General features: G+C 39.9%; 1 protein-coding gene across 4 annotated transcripts in view; it reads left to right on the forward strand.

Annotated features, from left to right (window-relative positions):
- Positions 1-16199, forward strand: part of vapal (VAMP (vesicle-associated membrane protein)-associated protein A, like) — a 159219-nt gene extending 143020 nt beyond the window's left edge. For 2 of the 4 annotated variants that reach the window (XM_070896170.1, XM_070896160.1), the window contains exons 4-7: positions 1125-1205; positions 4159-4425; positions 5527-5706; positions 15442-16199. In XM_070896170.1, coding sequence (XP_070752271.1) covers positions 1125-1205; positions 4159-4425; positions 5527-5706; positions 15442-15603 — 690 coding nt within the window. In that variant the 3' untranslated portion in view covers positions 15604-16199. The remainder of the gene's footprint in view (positions 1-1124; positions 1206-4158; positions 4426-5526; positions 5707-15441) is intronic. The other 2 variants (XM_070896191.1, XM_070896182.1) reach the window with 1 other exon arrangement.
- The last annotated feature ends 4081 nt before the right edge of the window (positions 16200-20280 follow it).

A 20280-nucleotide genomic window follows, 5' to 3' on the forward strand; every position in this document is an offset into this window, starting at 1 on the left:
GATAGCTTTGGCGTCAGATAAAATATTCAACATAAAAGCTTACAATACTAAATTGAAACTAAGTTAGTGATAGAATAAGAGTTTTCATATACTCAGTCGATATTTCATAATAAACTGAATATTGATCTATCAAGGATTTAGCTAGAGTAAATAAAGAGAAATTGTTTCCAATAGCTGATGAGTCAATAACTAGAGGGCACATATATAAGGTGATTGGCAAAAGAGCCAGAGGCAACGTAAGGAAAAACTTTTTTTTTAAACGCAACAAGTGTTTGGAATTTGGAATGCACTGCCTGATAGGGTGGTGGAAACAGATTCAATAGTAGCCTTCAAATTGGAGTTGGATAAATACTTGGAGAAAGGATTGCAGGGATATGGGGTAAGAGCGGGGAAGTGGGACTACCTGGATTCCTTTTCGAAAGTGCTGGCGCAGATGGGCTGAATGGCCTCCTTTTGTGCTGTACTAGTCTATGATTCATTTGAAAGGTATTAATAGCAGCCGTTGCAGCCCATCACCTGCCTGTTGGTGGAAAATATCCAGTAGGTTTGTGAAAAATGTTTAAAAAACCTGTCAGACCCATTTGAACCCAGGGTTTCTTGAGATCTATTTAATATTAAAAAACTGAGTGTTGGAAAGTATTTCACTATAGTCCAGTTAACTGATCGACCAATAATAAACTTGAAGCACATTTGGTTTGTTCTGCAATGCATCATATTAAAAAGGTGCAGTTCACCCTAGACTACTAGGCATTTCATTAATGAGTTTCCTAAATTCAGAAAATACTGTCCTTGATTTGAAACTGTTACAACTTTATCCAAGTGCTAGTCTGGAATTCTACATTCAGTGCTGCACTTTTCGACATGAGAATCTCCAGACCGTTGGCAAATTTCCACTTTAACCTTAGAAAAGTGGCCTTTAAATGTTTTCATTTTAATTGAAACCTTGTGATGTGCATTATTGAACTGACCCTCATCGCATAGAGTGTCCTTTGGGATAGGTTGTTGAACAATTTTAATGTGAGGTCTTCACTACTTGTGCTACAGTTTCTACTGACAATTTTTTATTTTTTTTTTTTCTGTGTCCGAGAAGAGGTTATTTACACAGACTCTTTTCATTTCCTTAGTGGAAGGATGCAAAACCTGAAGAACTCATGGACTCCAAACTGAGATGTGTCTTTGAATTGCCTTTGGAGAGTGAGAAATCGGTAAGAGGACAGTGAAGAGCCAAAAATTACTATTCACTGAGTTCTGGAATACTTTTCCCCCTACCCCCATTTGGAATAGTTGTGACTTTTCTGCTTGTACAGATGCCATACTTTGTACAGCACAAAGTGTTTTGACTATCTAGTACTAGTTGTTTTACTTATCACAAACGTAAATAACTTTTAATCGTTTTCTGTCTCTCTCAATCGTTTTCTGTCTTTGCTCAGAGTTATTTTAGAAAATGTATTTTGGGAAATGGACTTATTCTTCAACTAATTGCAAAGACACAGCATATTTTAAAATCTGGTGGAATTTTTCATTCTTATTTCCCATTTTTGTATCCTTTACAAACCTAGAAATTTGGTTGTTAATTTTGTATTAAAGTAGCAATGGTCCCAAGGCACACTCTTGGGAGGAGATTTCACAAATTACCTCTACAAGAGAATAGTGTGCAAAATTAAAGCACATGTTATTGGGGGTAATGTATTGACGTGGATAGAGAACTGATTGGCAGACAGGAAGCAGAGAATAGGGATAAACGGGTCCTTTTCAGAATGGCAGGCAGGGGGTGCCGCAGGGTTCAGTGCTGGGACTCCAGCTATTTACAATGTACATCAGTGATTTAGATGAAGGAATTGAATGTAATATCTCCAAGTTTGCAGATGACACTAAGCTGGGTGGCGGTGTGAGCTCTGCGGAGGATACTAAGAGGCTGCAGGGTGACTTGGACAAGTTAGATGAGTGGGCAGATGCAGTATAATGTGGTTAAATGTGAGGTTATTCACTTTGGTGACAAAAACACGAAGGCAGAATATTATCTGAATGGCGGCAGATTAGGAAAAGGGGAGGTGCAAATGAGACTTTGGTGTCATGGTACATCAGTCATTGAAGGTTGGTATGCAGGTGCAGCAGGCGGTGAAGAGGACAAATGGCATGTTGGCCTTCATAGCTAGGGGATTTGTGTATAGGAGCAGGGAGGTCTTACTGCAGCTGTACAGGGCCTTGGTGAGGCCTCACCTGGAATATTGTGTTCAGTTTTGGTCTCCTAATCTGAGGAAGGATGTTCTTGCTATTGAGGGAGTTCAGCGAAGGTTCACCAGACTGATTCCAGGGATGGCAGGACTGACATATGAGGAGAGACTGGATCGACTGGGCCTGTATTCACTGGAGTTTAGAAGAATGAGAGGGGATCTCATAGAAACATATAAATTTCTGACAGGACTGGACAGGTTAGATGCAGGAAGAATGTTCCCAATGTTGGGGGAGTCCAGAACCAGGGGTCACAGTCTAAGGATAAGGGGTAAGCCATTTAGGACTGAGATGAGGAGAAACTTCTTCACTCAGAGTTGTTAACCTGTGGAATTCTCTTCCACAGAGAGTTGTTGATGCCAGTTCGTTAGATATATTCAAGAGGGAGTTGGATATGGCCCTTACGACTAAAGGGATCAAGGGGTATGGAGAGAAAGCAGGAAAGGGGTACTGAGGGAATGATCAGCCATGATCTTATTGAATGGTGGTGCAGGCTCGAAGGGCCGAATGGCCTACTCCTGCACCTATTTTTCTATGTTTCTACCCAGTTTTAAGCCAAATTGTTTATCCAGTGTTAGGACTTCCTAATCAATCTTCTCTTAGTCATTATATGTGAATGTGGAACAAAACGATTTTTCACTTTCTGATATTCTACCAATTATTATTGTGTACAGTTAACTTAAAAAAATTACTTCCTCAGGCTCTTTTTTAAAGTCTATTATTTTTGAATTACTGTGGCTTTTGTATACCCTTATAAGCATATTTGATTTGAATATGGTTATTGTAATATGAATTTTTGCATGCTTCACTTTAGGTAGCAAACCTGGGTCATTGTTAAAGATTAGTAGACTAGCAAAGGACCATATTTTCCCTTTAAGAAAATTAATAAGAAAGCAAATATGCATTATCTGCAGAAGCATTCACTTTCCCCCCCCCCCCCCTCCTCCTGCTGTTTTCCTAGTCAATCTCTGGGTGATTGGAATCCTATGATAAACATTCTGGCCTTTTTATAGGCCTTGATTTGTAAAAACCTTTCCGATTATCTTTTATCTAGACAGCCTATAACAGTAATCAGTAATTTCCCTTATCTCCTTTATTATTGCTGATGTCTGTTCTCACTGTATTGCATTTGGCAAAGCACTAATGTTTTCTTTAATTGAATTGATTCGATATGTAGTAGTTTTTTGTGTTTAATTTGAAATTAGACCAAGTATTTTAACAGCATTATTGCAAGAGTATATAAACATACTAAATTCAAGGTTGTGGGCTTAACACTAAATCAGTGTTGTTACTACATGTATTTAGGATACTAGTACAAATGTGATAATGGGCAATTCAGACGAAGTCACCTCAATTTGCTCCCATTGGTGTCTTGGAGGTCTCGCTGCTTCCCAGACTTGGAAGGACAAAAATCTAATTGTAGTGCTGTGTGGCTTTTGCCATTCTAATTGTTCAAATGGACACAGTATAAAACTTTCACATGCCCAGCGTTATGTTTTGATGAAAGACTGGTGACCCCACTGAAATACTAACTTTGTATGATTGACGCAACAAATGCAGTGACTAGTGCTTTCAAGGTTAACAGAATACTTGGCTTATAAGAAGGGCATGCATTTTTGTTATAAGCAATTGGGGGTGTGTGTGTATATATTTGATTAAAAAAAATTCTTCCCCCTTCTGTAAATATGCCATTGGTAACAGTGGACAAAACTTATGTCAACTTATTGGAATATTTGACTCAAAACCAGCAGAGGAGTGTGCCATTTATCTGATAACTGTATTCTTGCAAGTAATGTGTGCTTTTCTTTTAGGACAAAAATACTAAAAGGCCTCAAAAACAAAGAAATGCAAGCTCTGCTTATAAGAGTCAAAAGAGAAGCTAGTTATTATTGCATGTATCTACCTGAAGTTTTTTTTTCTATGTAGCAGAACGAGGTTGTAGAATGCGATCCATTAGACAGTGATTTAGACACCCCATTAGATACAGCAAAGATGGACCTGCACAGCTTTGTGCACTATTATGACAGTGCTCGACCACCTCCACATGCTGTATCCACACCAGGAAATGTGCTCAGGTTTCATACTCCAATCCGTGGTGGCAACCGTCAGACTCCAATCATTGGTAGCCATAGAAGTGACCTGCAGGGATTTGTATCTGCCCCAGCCAGTGAAACCAAAATGCAGAAGGTCCAGGTCTGTTCTAGTGAGCAAGTAGTTCAGTTTAGGATTAATGCAAGTATTGCAGCAAGAATCGTACAGTGGATTCCTGTTGTCACGTTTGCGACTAATAATGAGGAAAAAATACAACGTTCACTCCATATGTAGTTTCTCTGGCACAAAGCATTTAAATTGAATCATTCTGCAATCAAATCAAATCAAAATGCAGCGGCCTTTTTTCAGATGACTGCTGCTGCAGTGCAATGGGGATTTAATTTTCTTTTCCCATTTTGAGGGAGCTGTGAGCACTCATCTGACTGGTGTGACAAAAATGTACTGTAACAAAAATTGAACAATTGACCATTTAGAAAACTGACAATAAGAGGAGTCCACTGTTCTTCTGGTTGCATAATATGTTTGACATGTTTGCAGAAGGTGGATAGGGTTTTCTAGATTCTGAACCACCGACAGGTCTTTAGGTATGCATAAATACTGTTTTTAACATTTTCTTTTAACATTTGAACCTATACATTTACAGTTGTACAAAGTTAGATGGGTGTATTCAGTAGAAACCGTGTCAAACACAATATTTTAAGTTTTATCGGAGATACTGTGGTAGGTTTTCTTCATTGTAATCTCATTTTAAATGGCAGGAAGGGAACTTTTATACTGCAAATACATACCAATTTATTGCTATTTTCAAACACAAATAAGACAAAAAAGAAAATTATTCACAGTGTGCAGGCTATGAAAGATGTAGCAATTCTGTATATTTTAATCTATCATTTAAATGTTCGAGTAATGGAAGATATGCCAAAAGATTACTAAGTGACCATATCTGAGTTAAATTGATGAGGGAGAGCATAGGTATTAAATGTAAATTTATCTGTGGGAGAAGATTTTTCTTTCAAAGAAGTGTTAGTATATGAGCTAAATAATCAATATTTAAAGGAAGTATCTACCCTATATGTTGAGAATCCTGTTAAAATAACTGGCCTGTAAATTCTTGTAATTTTTATATTTTTAACGACATTATGTATACCATGTGTTTCGCACTGCTGTACTTCATTTGCGTGTCAACAAGTTTTCATAAGTACATTAAGCATAAATAATGTTCCTTTTTGAAAATGTTTACAGAATGATCTTGAAATAACCAAAACTGCTGCAATAACGAATGCACCGAAATTAGATGGACCGGCAATGCCAAAATCTGCCAGTACTTCACTGGATGACACTGAAGTGAGGAAACTAATGGAAGAATGCAAGAGGCTTCAAGTTGAGTTGGTGAAAGTTACAGATGAGAATCGACAGCTGAAAGTAAGCCTTTATGAACCAGTACAAAAAGCTTTGCACAGTATAACACATTCATTCTTGGAGGTCTGTCAAGATATGTTGGCAGAAGAATGTTACTCTTAATCTGAGAGATTAACACCAGATACTGGAACCACTCAAGCGGCTGGTACAATCAATGAGGTGATCGGAGGTTGAATCTCCACCAGACACTGGCATGGTGAGGGAAGGAATGGAGAAAGGGAAAGGATTCCTTCTGCACCATACTAATGCACCCCATTTCAGGTTGACCAAGGAATGGCTTTGATTGTATGTACAGAATGGACTGAAGTGATCAAGCATATTACCGAGTAATATTCCTTTATAAAAAAAAATTCAGTTTCTTCACTTGTCATACTTTTGTTTCCTGTTGTGTTTTACATTTCCATTACACATTCTTTAACAGAGTACAAGTATAAGTATAGATTTAAAGTAATTGGTAGAAGCATTCGAGGGGAGTTGAGAACTTTTTTCACCCAGAGGTCAGTAGGGGGTCTGGAAATCACGGCCTGAAAAAGTGGGAGAGGCCGAAACCTTCATTGCATTTAAAAAGAACTTGGCTATGCACTTGAAATGCCGTAACCTGCAGGGCAACAGACCAAGAGCTGGAAAGTGGGATTAGGCTGGATAACTTTTTTTTCCGGCTGGCACAGACACGATTGGCTGAATGGCCTCCTTCTGTGCTGTAAATTTGTTTGTTTCTCTGATTCTACATAGACCACGTGCTTCCAGGCCTCAGCTAGTGTTGCTCAAGATCCGTTTGCTGGAGGGTACATGATTCTAGTATGTGCATTTCCCTTCTCCTTCCATGAGAATTGATGTGATCAGTTGGCCTGGGTGGGATAGCGAAGTTATTAGAATATGCATACAGTGGCAGTTGAGTATGTTGATGTGCAAGTGTAGTGTGCCACAGAATTGCAGATGCTGGCTTGGAACCTACTATGTTGCATTGCACTAGTACACCAACTTTGAATGCATCCTCCAGCAAAAGTACAGAAGCTTTACTTCCAGATGATGCCTATGCAAAATGTGCATATAAAGATACCATTATAGTACAGAATTATGCTTAAATAGTTACGGGTACAAGCTGGTTGTGCCTAATAATGAGCTTTTCTTATTTCTAAACAATGTGTTTTTTCCTTGCCAAGGCTTTGACTGACAATCAGCAGTCACCCTCCAGTACTTGGACTAAATGGACACTATTCACTTGAGCCTTGGCTGTGTGTCTGCAGGTTTGTTAGAATGGGGTGCATCACAGCTGAGCCTGATCCTTTACTCAACTGTGTTATCATCACCTGAGATCCACACATGTACTTCCAGCAGTTACTGGATAATGAAGAGGAGCAAGACCTCTCACTCTGTCTTCTCTTCACCACCCTGCCCGTCCCACTCATAAGACGGTGCAATTGAAGGCAATCGCAATAGTTGTCAAACTCAGCTGTTATAATTTTGCATTTTTATTCAGCTGTTTGTCTCAACAACATCAATTTGTATTTATATAGCACATTTAACGTAGTAAAATGCCCCAAAGCACTTCATAGGATTATTATAAGACACAAAATTGACACCTTGCCGCATAAGAAATTAGGGCACATGAAAGTGAAAGAGGTAGGTTTTAAGGAGCATCTTAAAGGATTCCTCCTTTAAGGTTTAGGGAGGGAGTTTCAGAATGTAGGGCCTAGGCAGCTGAAGGCAGAACTAGAGAAGCGGGATATCGCCGAGGAGGAGGGATTGTGGGGCTGAAGGAGATTAGATAGGGAGAGGCAAGGCCATGGAGGGATTTTAAAACCAAGATGAGAATTTTGAAATCGAGACGCTGCTTAACCAGGAGCCAATGTAGGTCAGTGAGCACAGGGGTGATGGGTGAATGGAACTTGGTGCGAGTTAGGACACGGGCAGCCGAGTTTTGGATCACCTCTAGTTTACGTAGGGTAGAATGTGGGAGGCCAGCCAGGAGTGCGTTGGAATGGTCAAGTCTAGAGGTAACAAAGGCATGAATGAGAGTTCCAGCAAAGGCAGAGACGGGCGATGTTACAGAGGTGGAAATAAGCGGTTTTAGCCATGGATATGTGGTCAGAAGCTCATTTCAGGATCAAATATGACACCAAGGTTGCGAATTGTCTGGTTCAGCCTCAGACAGATGCTAGGGAGAGGGATGGAGTCGGTGGCTAGGGAATGGAGTTTGTAGCAGGACCTGGAGACAATGGCTTTGGTCTTCCCTATATTTAATTGGAGAAAATTTCTGCTTATCCACTACTCGATGTTTGCCAAGCATTGTGTCAAAATAAAAGACCATGGCAGGGTCGAGAGAAATGATGGTGAGGTAGAGCTGGGTGTCGTCAGCATATAATTGGAAACTGACGCCGTGTTTTTGGATGATGTCGTCAAGGAGCAGCATATAGATGAGAAATAGGTGGGGGGGGCCAAGGATAAATCCTTGGGGGACCCTAGAGGTAACGATGTGGGAGTAGGAAGAGAAGCAATTACAGGTGACTTTCTGGCTACGATTAGATGAGAATGGAACCAGGCAAGTGCAGTCCCATTCAGCTGGACGATGGTGGAAAAGTGTTGGAGAAGGATGGAGTGGTCAGCCATATCAAAAGCTGCAGACAGGTCAAGAAGGACGAGGAGGGATAGCTTGCCTTTGTCACAGGCACAAAGGATGTAATTTATGACTGCGATGAGAGCCATTTCCATACTGTGGCGGGGTGGAAACCGGATTGGAGGGATACAAAATGGAGTTCCGTGAAAGATGGGCATAGATTTGGAAAGCGACAACATGTTCAAGGACTTTGGAGAGAAAGTGGAGGTTGAAGATGAACGGTAGTTTGCAAGGATGGAGGGGTCACGGGTGTTTTTTTGAGGAGCGGGGTGACGGCAAATTTGAAGGAGAGCGGGACAGTACCGGAGGAAAGAGAACGGTTACCAATATCAGCTAACATGGGGGTCAGAAAAGGAAGTTGGGTGGTCAGCAGTTTAGTGGGCATAGGGTCGAGGGAGCAGGAAGTGGGTCTCATGGACAAGCTGAGCGTGGAGAGGTCAAGACGAGAGATCGGAGAGAAACTGGAGAAAGATGTGAGTTCAGGGCTAGGGCGGGGGAATCTTAGAGGAAGTTTGGCCCGATGGGCTAGAGAAAATAAGGGAGGTGGCAGAGACAGCTGAATGGATGGTCTCAATCTTAGAGACACAAAGGTCCATTGGCTTCTCACATTTGGTGTTGGAGGTGAGTGTGGGAGAGATAGGGGACAGGGGTTTAAGAAGACAGCAGTAGAAAATAGTAGTCGGGGGTTATCTTGCCATTCCAGAATGATACTGGAAAAGTTTTGGCAGATGAGAGCAGGAGTTGATGATGCTATGTGGTTCAGTCAGATCTGACGGTGAATGGCTAAACCAGTTGTCCGCCATATCCGTTCAAGTCTGCATCCCTTGGACTTGAATGAGCGAAGATGTGGGCCATACCAGGGGCACTGACCAGGATATATGAGAGAGAGAGAGAGTCAAGGTTTTAATAGGGACTTGGGATTCAAAAGTGGTGATGAGGGTGTGGTTGAGCAGATTGATAGCTACAGAAATGTCGTGGTGCATGGAGGGCCAAAGGCTGAACAGTTGGGATTTCGTAAGTGCAGTTGTAAACGAGTGGGAAAGAGTTTTTTCCAGGGGCAGACACAGAAGAAAGTAGGGTTGGGTGGGGGAAGGGGAATACGGGTGGAGAGCGATACGAGGAAGTGGTCAGAGATGGCCGTTATATTCGATTGACACGATGGGAATAGCGAGGCCACGAGAGTTGGCAAGGTCAAAAGGGTGGCTGTGAATATGGATTGGGAGTTCACATGGAGGGAGAGATTAGGGAAGATAGGAGGGTAGTAAACTTGGAGGAGAGAGAACATGATGAACTGAGATGGAGATTGAAATCACCAGAGATGAGAAGTCACTCACACACAGGCTGAGGGAGGAAAGCAGTGAAGATATCTCGGTGATAACATTTTTATCGTACTTGGGTTAACAGTTGGTTGGTCAATGGTTTAACAGATGAGCAGACCTTACTCCCTATTATTTTGACGGTGTGTATGCAAGGGATTAACAGCTTATACTTGCTGTAATCTATTTACTTGATTTGATTTAGACTTGTATTACACTAACACTTTGAAATGATGGATATTGCCATAGGATCAAAGGAGCTAACATTCACTTACAACACAATATTCAAAAAATGACAAAAGCATATATTTTTATATAGTACTCATAACATACATACAATGAGACAGTCTTTTATGGATTGATTACCTTTCGCTGGGATATCTGTTAATTGAATCTTTTCAGATACAACAAATTCAATTGCTTCTGTCATCTTGTAAAACTTTCTGTCAGTGTATTACAAAGTATCTTTGCTCTCCAGTAGGGCGAGAAACGCAGATTTTTTTAGTAAATCTAGTACCACAATTTGGAAGAATTTGAGCTGTTAATCCATTAGATATGAAACCAAACACTTCTTTCTCAAGTAATGGTTTTCATGCATACTCCACAATACTTCACTCATGTATAATTGACTGCGGAGAAGCCAGTATCTCACACTGCAATACACCAATATGAATATTTTCACACCTCAAATGTGCAAATCTATCCAATGAAACAAAATGTTATTCAAATCAAAGGAGCACTGCTGTAAATAAATCAAGCAACAAACCATTTTGATCACAAAATAATCTGATCTTTAAGTGAAAGAAGCAATTCAAACTTCAATGCTGTACTGCAGAGATTGGATCTTTTCAGATATGTACAACAAATTCAATTGCTTCTGTCATCTTGTAAAACTTTCTGTCAGTGTATTGCAAAGTATCTTTGCTCTCCAGTAGGGCAAATGTACTGCATTGAACCTCCGACCTTCTTGATGTGCAGTTCAGCGACTTTCAGCATAAACTTTGCTAAAGGGGTGGGGTTCCCATTCTTGTATTTTTTTTAAAACGAGGCAGAGGTAAAAACACAGATGGGGTCACCTATAATTTATAAATATTTGAACACGCATTGTTCGATTGCTTTCAGGGATCCGAGGATAAATATACCATGAAATATGGTGCATAAATTGCACTTTACTTCAAGCTCTCAACTTGGGAGTCTCTGCAGCAGTGCAAGTGGTCTTTTACACCAATTTTTATAGAATGAAATATAGTTTGGAATAATGATCCTGGATTAAAATGTGTTCTGCTACTTGCAAATAAATTTGGGATATTGCTACTTGATACAGCAATATGTATATAGTGATCTGGCATTAGTTTTTTTTAGATTTGCTTGATACTGAATTTATACATTTGTGATTTTTAGATTACAAGATGCATGTTACCACATTAAATTACAATCCAGATCTGACAAATTGCCATTCCTGCAATATAAATGATAAAATTTGACCTGAAGATGCCAACTCTTGCCTAGTTTAGGTTTTGTAGATTACTGTACCAATTCGCATTCAGGAGCTGGTAAATCTAGCTAACACTTTTTTTTCCCTCTTTAATTTAGGGGTTCAAAGACCAATTGTAGCACCCCAACCTCTGTGATGGAGGGTTTGAATTGAGCCTGGGATTTTCTGGCTTGTATTGCATAATATCATGCATTTATTAAATAAGTACTTTCTCAATTTTCACAGAGAAGGTGGTTATTGAGATTGTGGAACTACCCATGGAACCGTGCAGTACAGCTATGGAAACGTGAGGTAGTCCTATATCAGTAGGGTTTGATGGTTTACATCTGAAGATAATCATAGATAAGCATCAACTGGCACCAACTTGGAAAGAGAAGGCCCCTATCCTAAAATCCGCTCCCTTTCCACTGATTCTATCCTCTTGCCTAGCTACTTGTTCAAACTGAACCAGACGATGCAAAATCTTAGTATCCCGTTCAGTACTAAGCTGAGTTTCAAACGCCGCATCCTATCCATCATCAAGATTGTCTCTTTCTTTCTGTGCAATTTTGCCCTCGGCCTCTCTAACATTATCCCTTGTCATTGACCCTACCTCTCTCCCTGGCCCCCTCTCAGGCTTCATAAAAGCATGGGTTGGTGTGCTCTTCAACCCTAAACTGTGCTTCAAATCTGATATTCTCTCAATCACCAAGACTGCTTATTTCTACCTCTGAAATACTTCCTTGGTTACAGTATTGCCAAAACTCTTCATACTTTTGTCACCTCCAGGCTTATTTATTCTGATGCATTCTTACTGATCTCTCTTTGTTGAAGCTCCATAAACTCCAACTTCTTAAATAGAGTTGTACATAGCCTGTCCTACACTCTGCCTCGTCCATCATTACCCCTCTCAAACCTAATGGCTCCCTCTTTCCCCCATCGCATTAAATTTAAAATCCTTGTCTTCAGTCTCTCTGTCTCTTATCTCTGCAATCTCCTCCTCCCTGCACTCATCTGATTCTGGCCTTCTTTGCATCCCACATTTGTCTCCCTAGTGGCGGACAAGTTTTTAGTCACCCTAGACCCTTCTATTTCTGGAACTCCCTCCTGTGACTCCTTTGCTACTCTACCGCACTCCTTTAAGAACATCTTAAATCCCATCTTTTCAATCACACTCCTAAATTCTGTCTCCTGTTTGGTGTTTCCATTCCTTTTGCTATTATTCTGTAAAGTGCAGTGGGACGTTTTGTATGTAAGATGCACAATTGTAATCTATATTGTTGACTTGGATCTAACTGCAACAATCTTTGAAATCAATGCCCAACTGAACATAATTCAGAAGTACACACTCCTTCCAACTCCTAACTTTCTCCCTCGTTTTAACTTTGTTTTTGGGGTTCATATTTCCATCAAATTCACGACCAAACAAAACAAGCCTTGGTTTCAGACCAGCCTTATTAAACCAGCGAAATCAGGATTAACAGGCTACTTGCCTGTATTTATGGTCATCCCTGCTGTTTGCCATGAGATTTTGAAAGCTTTGCAAGTCTCTTGTGTCTCACAAATGGCAGCTGTCAACAGTGTTCTTTTCATCTAAAGCCACCTGGAATTCCCAAGTTATGCTTTGTTGACAGGAGGTGGAACATTGCTATTATCTTTTTGGATTGTAAATTTGGTTACTAAGTACACAGAGTTTCTCTAACCTGTTGCAAAGGATGTCCTATCAGTAAACAGGCTGAACCAGAAAATCTTTGCTTTGAAGTTAAGAGCTGTTAATTCTGATTTGTTGTCTGACTTGGTACTAAATTGGGAATATTGATTTTTGTTTTGGATAGCTTTCAAAGACTGTTTGTTAACTGCCCTATATTCTGTAAATGGTCTCAAAGTATGAAATAGATACTCCCAAGATTGCAGTTTTGTTACATTCATGTGCTTGCTCTCCTTCCATATGACACTTCTCTATCTACTACCACATTATGACTTTAAGTAAGGTAACAGATATTTGTTTTTAATGTGAGTAATTGTAGATCACAAGTTGGAATTACTACCATTGACAGCAATACTGTTTTATTCTATCTTGCCAACCAAATTTAAAGCGCTTATAGTGGCTCTCGTACAGTTTTGTTTCAACCACAATACTTGAGAAACCTTATTAAATGCACTTTCAAAATGTAAAATTTATAATTAACCATTTTCCGTTTATCCATTTATAGTTGCATCCAAAATTAAAATAAACTCGATGCAATACCTCGTGTTAACTTGGAGTTATTGACTTTATTCTAGTTGCTTTTGCATGCTTCCTTGCTTTCAACTAGTATATGTTCAAAATAATGCCTATAATTACCAGCATCCCATTTCTGAACTGTTTAAGGATTAGATTTACAATGAGATGCTTCCAGCCCTTTGGCACCGAGTCGGTGTGCGTGTTTTTGTCACAGGAGTTCATTTTGACTTCCAAATCAGATTCTTACCAACGTTTTTGCTTAATCTTCATGCTTGACCGTTTATTGTTAAAATTGCAACCCTGCATTTTGTGCAACTTTTACAATATCAAAACAGAAGAAACAAATTAAAGTTAGCATATGAAAAAATATAAAAGTACATTACAATCTGTGATCTTCATAATTGGGTGCTCAATTATTTAAATATCCTGAAATGTAGCTTTGTTTAGTTTCACATTGACTGGTCACAATAAATGGTCAGTAATTGTACCTTAATCCTTTTTTTTGTTTTCTGTTCATGAACATTTTTTTATTGTGAACGTAAATTTGCTGTACTAAAATGTATTCCTTTCTGATTATCAGTAATAAAATCTGCTTAATTGATCCATTTGAATGCTTATAAATATCCCTAGCACAGTCACCTGGACTAATAACTTGGTGTTATCTTCATATCCAGAACTACTCTTCCTTCATAATATTGTGATGAGTAACAGTAGACCTAACACAGACCCGCACTTAACTCTCATTTCTTACTGCGCCATGCCCATTGTGCACTCCATTTTTCATCGTCTTGCTTTCTGTTTCTAAGCCCATGTTTAATCCAGCTAATTAATTGCATCAATTCCATGAGTTTTAAAAGCATCACATACTAAACTTTATCAGATGCTGTGTAAAAATCCCAAGTAACACTCACCCACTGGCTAACCTTTATCCACTAATGCAATTACCCCCTCAAACAATACCAGTAATTTTATGAGATGCATGTCCTTTTGCTTCTGAAGTTGTGCGAACTACTCATGGGTTCTGTCAAGGGTTATATCCTGTAAAATGCTGCTGATCATTTTTCCTACTAGAATATTGGGTTGTAATTTTTTGTGGGGGGGATTATTGGGAAAGCATTTCCTAACATCTCTGATTTGGTTGGAACTCTCAAAATATTAACTCTGATCCTCACTTGTTTTTTCACTCAATTCCTTAAGATTTCTGGAATGTGTTCCATTTGAACCAGGTGATAATTATCCTCCTTTTTAAAAGGAGACTGAATGGGATCCTCAGAGTACACTTCCCCTGATGCCTTTGTTTCAAATTCAAATTTTCTTGTTGAAATTTTCCAAAAGCTTTTCTGACTGCTTGAAGTTGGAATTTATTTATCTTTCCAAGTTTCAAGTGGACTTACCCTCAAAAGCAAAGGTAGTATGGAACAGTTACAATCTGAGACTAAACTTTTGGATTGTCTCGAATCAGAATTAAATTATTTACTTTTTTAATTGTAAAAATGGTTTTTGGTCTTCAAGCCTTTGAGTCAATATTGTGGCCAATACACAGACTCTTTCCTGCCCCACTCCCGTACAAACTGAAGGAATGAAAATATTATTGGAAAGGATTTTGAGCGCATAAATGAGACATTAATCCTCATAAGTAGACAATTAAAATATTTATCTACATTGTGTGTAAATTTATATATTATGGTCGATAGGATATATAGTGAAACTTAATCTGTACTGTCCTGCCGTTCAAGACCATATATCATTCCATTACTGAAAGCAGGGATGACTTATTCCTGCTGCTGCCAAATCTGCTCGCGAACTGGCTGCTTGATGGTGCCCCAAAACAGGCCAGTGTTTTCCTGGTGTGGAGAAGCAACTTGTTTGCACTTGATGCCTGACTTGAGACTACGCTTTGCATGAAATGTAATATGTTTTTTTTTTAAAAACAAAAATAAGGGGTACAATGCACTTTGTGGTATCGGTAATTCAGTGGCCTGCAAACCAATTAGTGGTAAATGGCTGTTAATACAAAACTAAATTGTCACTGTTGGGACTAGAATTTGTGAGATGCTGCCTAACGCTGTGTATTTCCATTGTAACTCTGCTGTTTTGTTCTCTTTAGGATGATGGACTGAGGCTGAGGAAGGCAGCTCAGTTAGGCAACCCAGTGTCTTCCACATCTAATGTTGCAATCAGAGACAACGGTTCCACTGCTCTTCCCTCCCTCCTTGTTGTAATTGCAGCCATTTTCATTGGATTCTTTCTAGGGAAATTCATCTTGTAGAGGAAGCATGCAAGTTATTGGGGCCTGAAATGTCCTGTTGATCTGCCATATCATTGGTAGTATGGCTCACAGTGGCCACGTTTGTGTACAGCATCTTACAGGCCTTGCCTTTAATGATCTCACCCGGTTAGAACACACAAATTACTTTCAGTTCTTGGATAATTGGAATTGTACATTATCAAAACATCAATAGCAGGTGTCTCAAGGTTTCACATAAAGGTCCTTGGAAATAATGAGTTGTTCTCTCTGTGGTTTAATAAGAGTTGAATGAAATGTTAAGTGTCTTGTAAATGTTATTTTAATCCTTTTAAATTTTGTTACCTGTTGCTGGATTACCTCTTGAAATTCTTCATTTTATAGTCAGGTTGCTCATGCCACTTGTTTACCAGTGATGAGAGATGTACTGAACAAAGGTGTCTCCTTGTAAATTACCCCCTCCCTTTCCTTGCTGCTGAAGGCTGTCCAGTTTATCAATGCAGAGTTTCTCCCTAGCCACAGAAACATCCCCTGTGAGGCAAATGTTGATTGAAAGCTCGCCATTCTTACCAATCCTGTCCCATGGTATTTAACGAAAATAAAATCTTTAACACGTTAAACTACTGTGTATTTATTTTCTGTCTCGCTTATTTTGACAATTATACCTCAGTTTCTTGTCATTGATTATATAGAATTTATGGACTTGAATCTCTTTGTTAAATTGTTACTTTGTTATCTCTTTACCTCTTCATCTCTTCTTCTCCTTCCCCCTCCTCAAGTCTCCACTCCATGCACTCTCCCTAGACAAAGGTGACCAGCTTATGCTGCGGTCTGATCAGCTGGTACAAGATGTACAATAGTGGCATGAGTAGACACCCTAGTTTTCTTCACCTTTCCCAAACAGAGTATGACCCACTGTATTGGGAGACTTGGAAAGAGCCTGTATAATACCATTTGGTATAATCCAGTTTGAGACTGTCACTATCCTTTCAAGTAAGTGTTCACAAAGTGTGGTACTGATTTATAATGAACATGGTAATGTTTTTTTTTGTTGAAAGAATGATGTACGTTTATTGCTGTAGGTGGTATAATTACTAATTCTACTCGACTATAAATTTTAATTTTTTTTACCTTTTCATCTTCAGCTGTCATTAAATTTGGGTAATCTGTAGTGGTGCAGCTCTCTTTCACCTACAGCTTGGCAGTTAGTATATAGCAAACATGAGCAGCTCAATGTTGTGCCTGTTGCCTTGGAAACAAGCAGGAGTTGTGGTATAATGTGTTGGACAGTACATAGGAAAGAAGCAGTCTAGAGTTTGGCAATGCCAGATTGTGAAGGGATATTGTGGTATATGTGCCCATGACAGTGGGAAGAACAATGATTCTCTGCGTGGCTCCCTCAGTGCTGCTAGACTCATTGAACCACATCCCATAGATCTGGGAGCCTCCCCCATGCTGGCAGACCTTGGCACCTTTGCTCATTCCCCCTTTCACCATCACCATCCACACATCCTGGAAGTCACTTCCCCAATTCTGACAAATCCTGGGATTTACCTCATTACCTCTTTTCCAGTGCCGCTCTAATCCAGGCATCCCTCCCTACTGCTGACTGGCCAGAATGCTTTTTCAGTGCTGAGATCCCAGTGAACCCCCTCACCCACTCTGAGCCAGATTGCCAGTTCTGCTGAAGTTTTGATTCTCCCTCTGCAGTGCCACTCAGTCAATGCTGCTAAACTCAACAACCCTTAATACTCAATGTCAGGTACCTATTACCAGTTGAGCACTTCTTGCCTATTATATTGTTCTGTGCTTTTTAAAAAAAAAACAGAAGTTCAGAGAAAAATTGAGCATTAAATGAAAGATACCAGTATATTCTCTGACTCACTGTCATACCATGGGAGATATATATATATATATATATATATATGGTCCTTGAGAAATGAAGGTTGTATACTCAGCAGTTTCTAGTGACTTCTGGAAATGCTTTCGCCTTTATTCTGCAATTTGAGCAGCCTTTTGATACTGAAACTGTCTTGCATTTCTGTCATAACTATTCCAGCTTCATTATCCTGGCTGCTCAAGTTTATTATTATTGCTGAACTTGATGCTGCATGGCCAGAACGTTTGGTCAAATTTGCTTCTGTAGTTTAATTTCAATTTCCATTGGTGCGATGGGCTGAATGGCCTTCTGTATGATTCTGTGATCATGTCAGTCAATGCCATGTTATGCTTAGCATTACCACAGAAGTGAGGGGAAGCTAGACATTCTCTGGTTTTACTTCCCTCGAGATGGTATACTTCCACATGACTGACAGTCTGTCTAATCATGCGGCTGAAAATGAGTGTTTCCAACTTCTCTCTCTGGATTGAACTGACTGACTGCTCTGGGCATCTATCCCAACCCCATGATTGGGTGGTAGATAGTTTACTGATGGGTTATGTAGGGCTGCCATAAATCTGCTTGCTTTTCTTTTTGAAAATGTATTTATCTCACTCATCCTTCCAACTTCCTCCTTTTCTTGATACTGCTGATTTCTATTGAGTATGGATCTCAGCATCCTGCCCAAGTGGCTATTTTTTAATGCGAGCTTGGGAAAAGATTTGCATGCTATTTTCTGGGCATCACAGTTGAGTCCAATCCTGTTCTTGATAGTTGCACATAGACATTCCTGCAGAGGCCACTGGATACTGATCAGGAGCAGAAACCCTGGCTATTTTCTCTCTTTCTCCTCTCCCCTCCACCACTCCCCAAGTTGGGGTGCTGAGGCTAATTGTACTTGACTGCAGTCATAGATGAGATCAGCAAGCTCAATGCACACCAGGAATTGAACCTGTAAACCGCTGGTCTGTGTATAGGACTGTGTAGAGTACTACATCAGTGAATCTAATGGTTAGAATCATTGAACGGTTGTAGCACAGAAGGAGGCCATTCGGCCTGTCGAGCTTGTGCCGGCTCTCTGCAAGAGCACCTCAGCTAGTCCCACCCCCCCCAGCCCTTTTTCCCCGTAGCCCTGCAAATTTTTTAATTCCCTTTTGAAAGCCATGATGGAATCTGCCTCCACAACCCTTTCAAGTAGTGCATTTCACATACTAACCACTTGCTGGTTTAACATTTTTTTTAAAGTTTTTCCTCATGTTTCCTTTGGTTCTTCTGCCAATCACCTTAAATCCATGTCCTCTGGTTCTCGACCCTTCCGCCAATGGGAACAGTTTCCTCTATCTACTCCGTCTACTAAACCCCTCATGATTTTGAACACCTCCATCATATCTCCTCGCGCCTTCTCCGCTCTAATGAGAACAACCCCAGCTTCTCCACTCTATCCATGTAACTGAGGTCCCTCATGCCTGGAACCATTCTCATAAATCTTTTCTGCACCTTCTCTAAGTCCTTCACATCCTTCTTAAAGTGCATTGCTCAGAATTGGACAAAATATTCCAGTTGAGGCCAAACCAGTGTTTTATAAAGGTTCATCATAACTTTCATGCCTCTATGCCCAGGATCCCGTATGCTTTTTTAACTGCTTTCTCAACGATTTGTGCACATATACGTCCAGGTTTCTCTGTTCGTACACCCCCTTAAGTATTGTACCCTTTAGTTTATATTTCCTCTCCTTGTATCACTTTGTACTTTTCTGCATTAAATTTCATCTGCCACGTGTTCGCCCATTTCATGAGTTTTATCTCTTGAGTAGCTGAGTCATATAAACAAGGATTGTTTGAGATGTACTCTTCTGACTAAATAGCTGATGGCTTGGGCAACGGTAGGAGAGCTTATAATCTCTGCCTTGGGAATGGAAAATCAAACCGGGTTCCTGCTCTCTCTTTCTATCCAGCAACCCATTATCAAAAGTCATCATTAGATGAGGACAGAATCAGCTTTTGATTTGATGATCCCTTCCTACCCGGTTGTGGTTGAATAGCCGGTAGGCTCTTCCTATTGAGGCTCTTGAATAAATGACTTCTTGGCTAAGGTACGGGGATGTGATTAGTGCAACCCCAACAATGAATATTCTCCTTCAGGAGGGGAAGGGAGAAAACTTGGCTAGGTTATATATATTTTTTTATATTCGCTGTCCTCGGCTAACAAGTGACCAAGAGATTACTCGATCTGTCTCCGAGTCATTTCAATGACCTGAGGCGAAGGAAATTTGAACGAAGATTGCCTTTAGGAGGAATTCTGAACAATAATTCTCTGTTGAGGATTAGTGACCATTAGAGCAGTGCTTTTCAAGTTCATATTCAATAATTTGCAGCTTTTCCCACTGGGCAGACCAGATATTGTCAGGGGCCATCGTCACAGTCCACTGAATGGAGATCCGTGCTGGAGGAAATGAAAATACACCAGAAAAGAAAGCTGTGGTCAGCCCCAGTGATCAGATCTCTACACAGTCTTGCTGACCTTGACAGGAAATGGCATTGGATTAGATTTTATTCCAGAAAGTAATCTAAAAATGGTAGTTAATGACATAACATAGAGGGTTCCCACATTTCACAAGTGATGATGCGCATATATCAGTTATGTGGAATATAGCTTCATATAATGAAATAATTGTAATGCAAATTTGGATAGCCTAGTTCCTACACTATATTTGATCGTGTCTTGAATGAATGTGTGTTGCTCGCTTCTAAAATAAACTTGGTTTCTGAATAATTTAAAATAACATGCATTTAGTATCAAACTAAATGTGTATTTTTAAATTC

The sequence above is a fragment of the Pristiophorus japonicus genome, chromosome 1 (genome assembly GCF_044704955.1).
Source record: "Pristiophorus japonicus isolate sPriJap1 chromosome 1, sPriJap1.hap1, whole genome shotgun sequence".
NCBI lineage: Eukaryota > Metazoa > Chordata > Chondrichthyes > Pristiophoridae > Pristiophorus > Pristiophorus japonicus.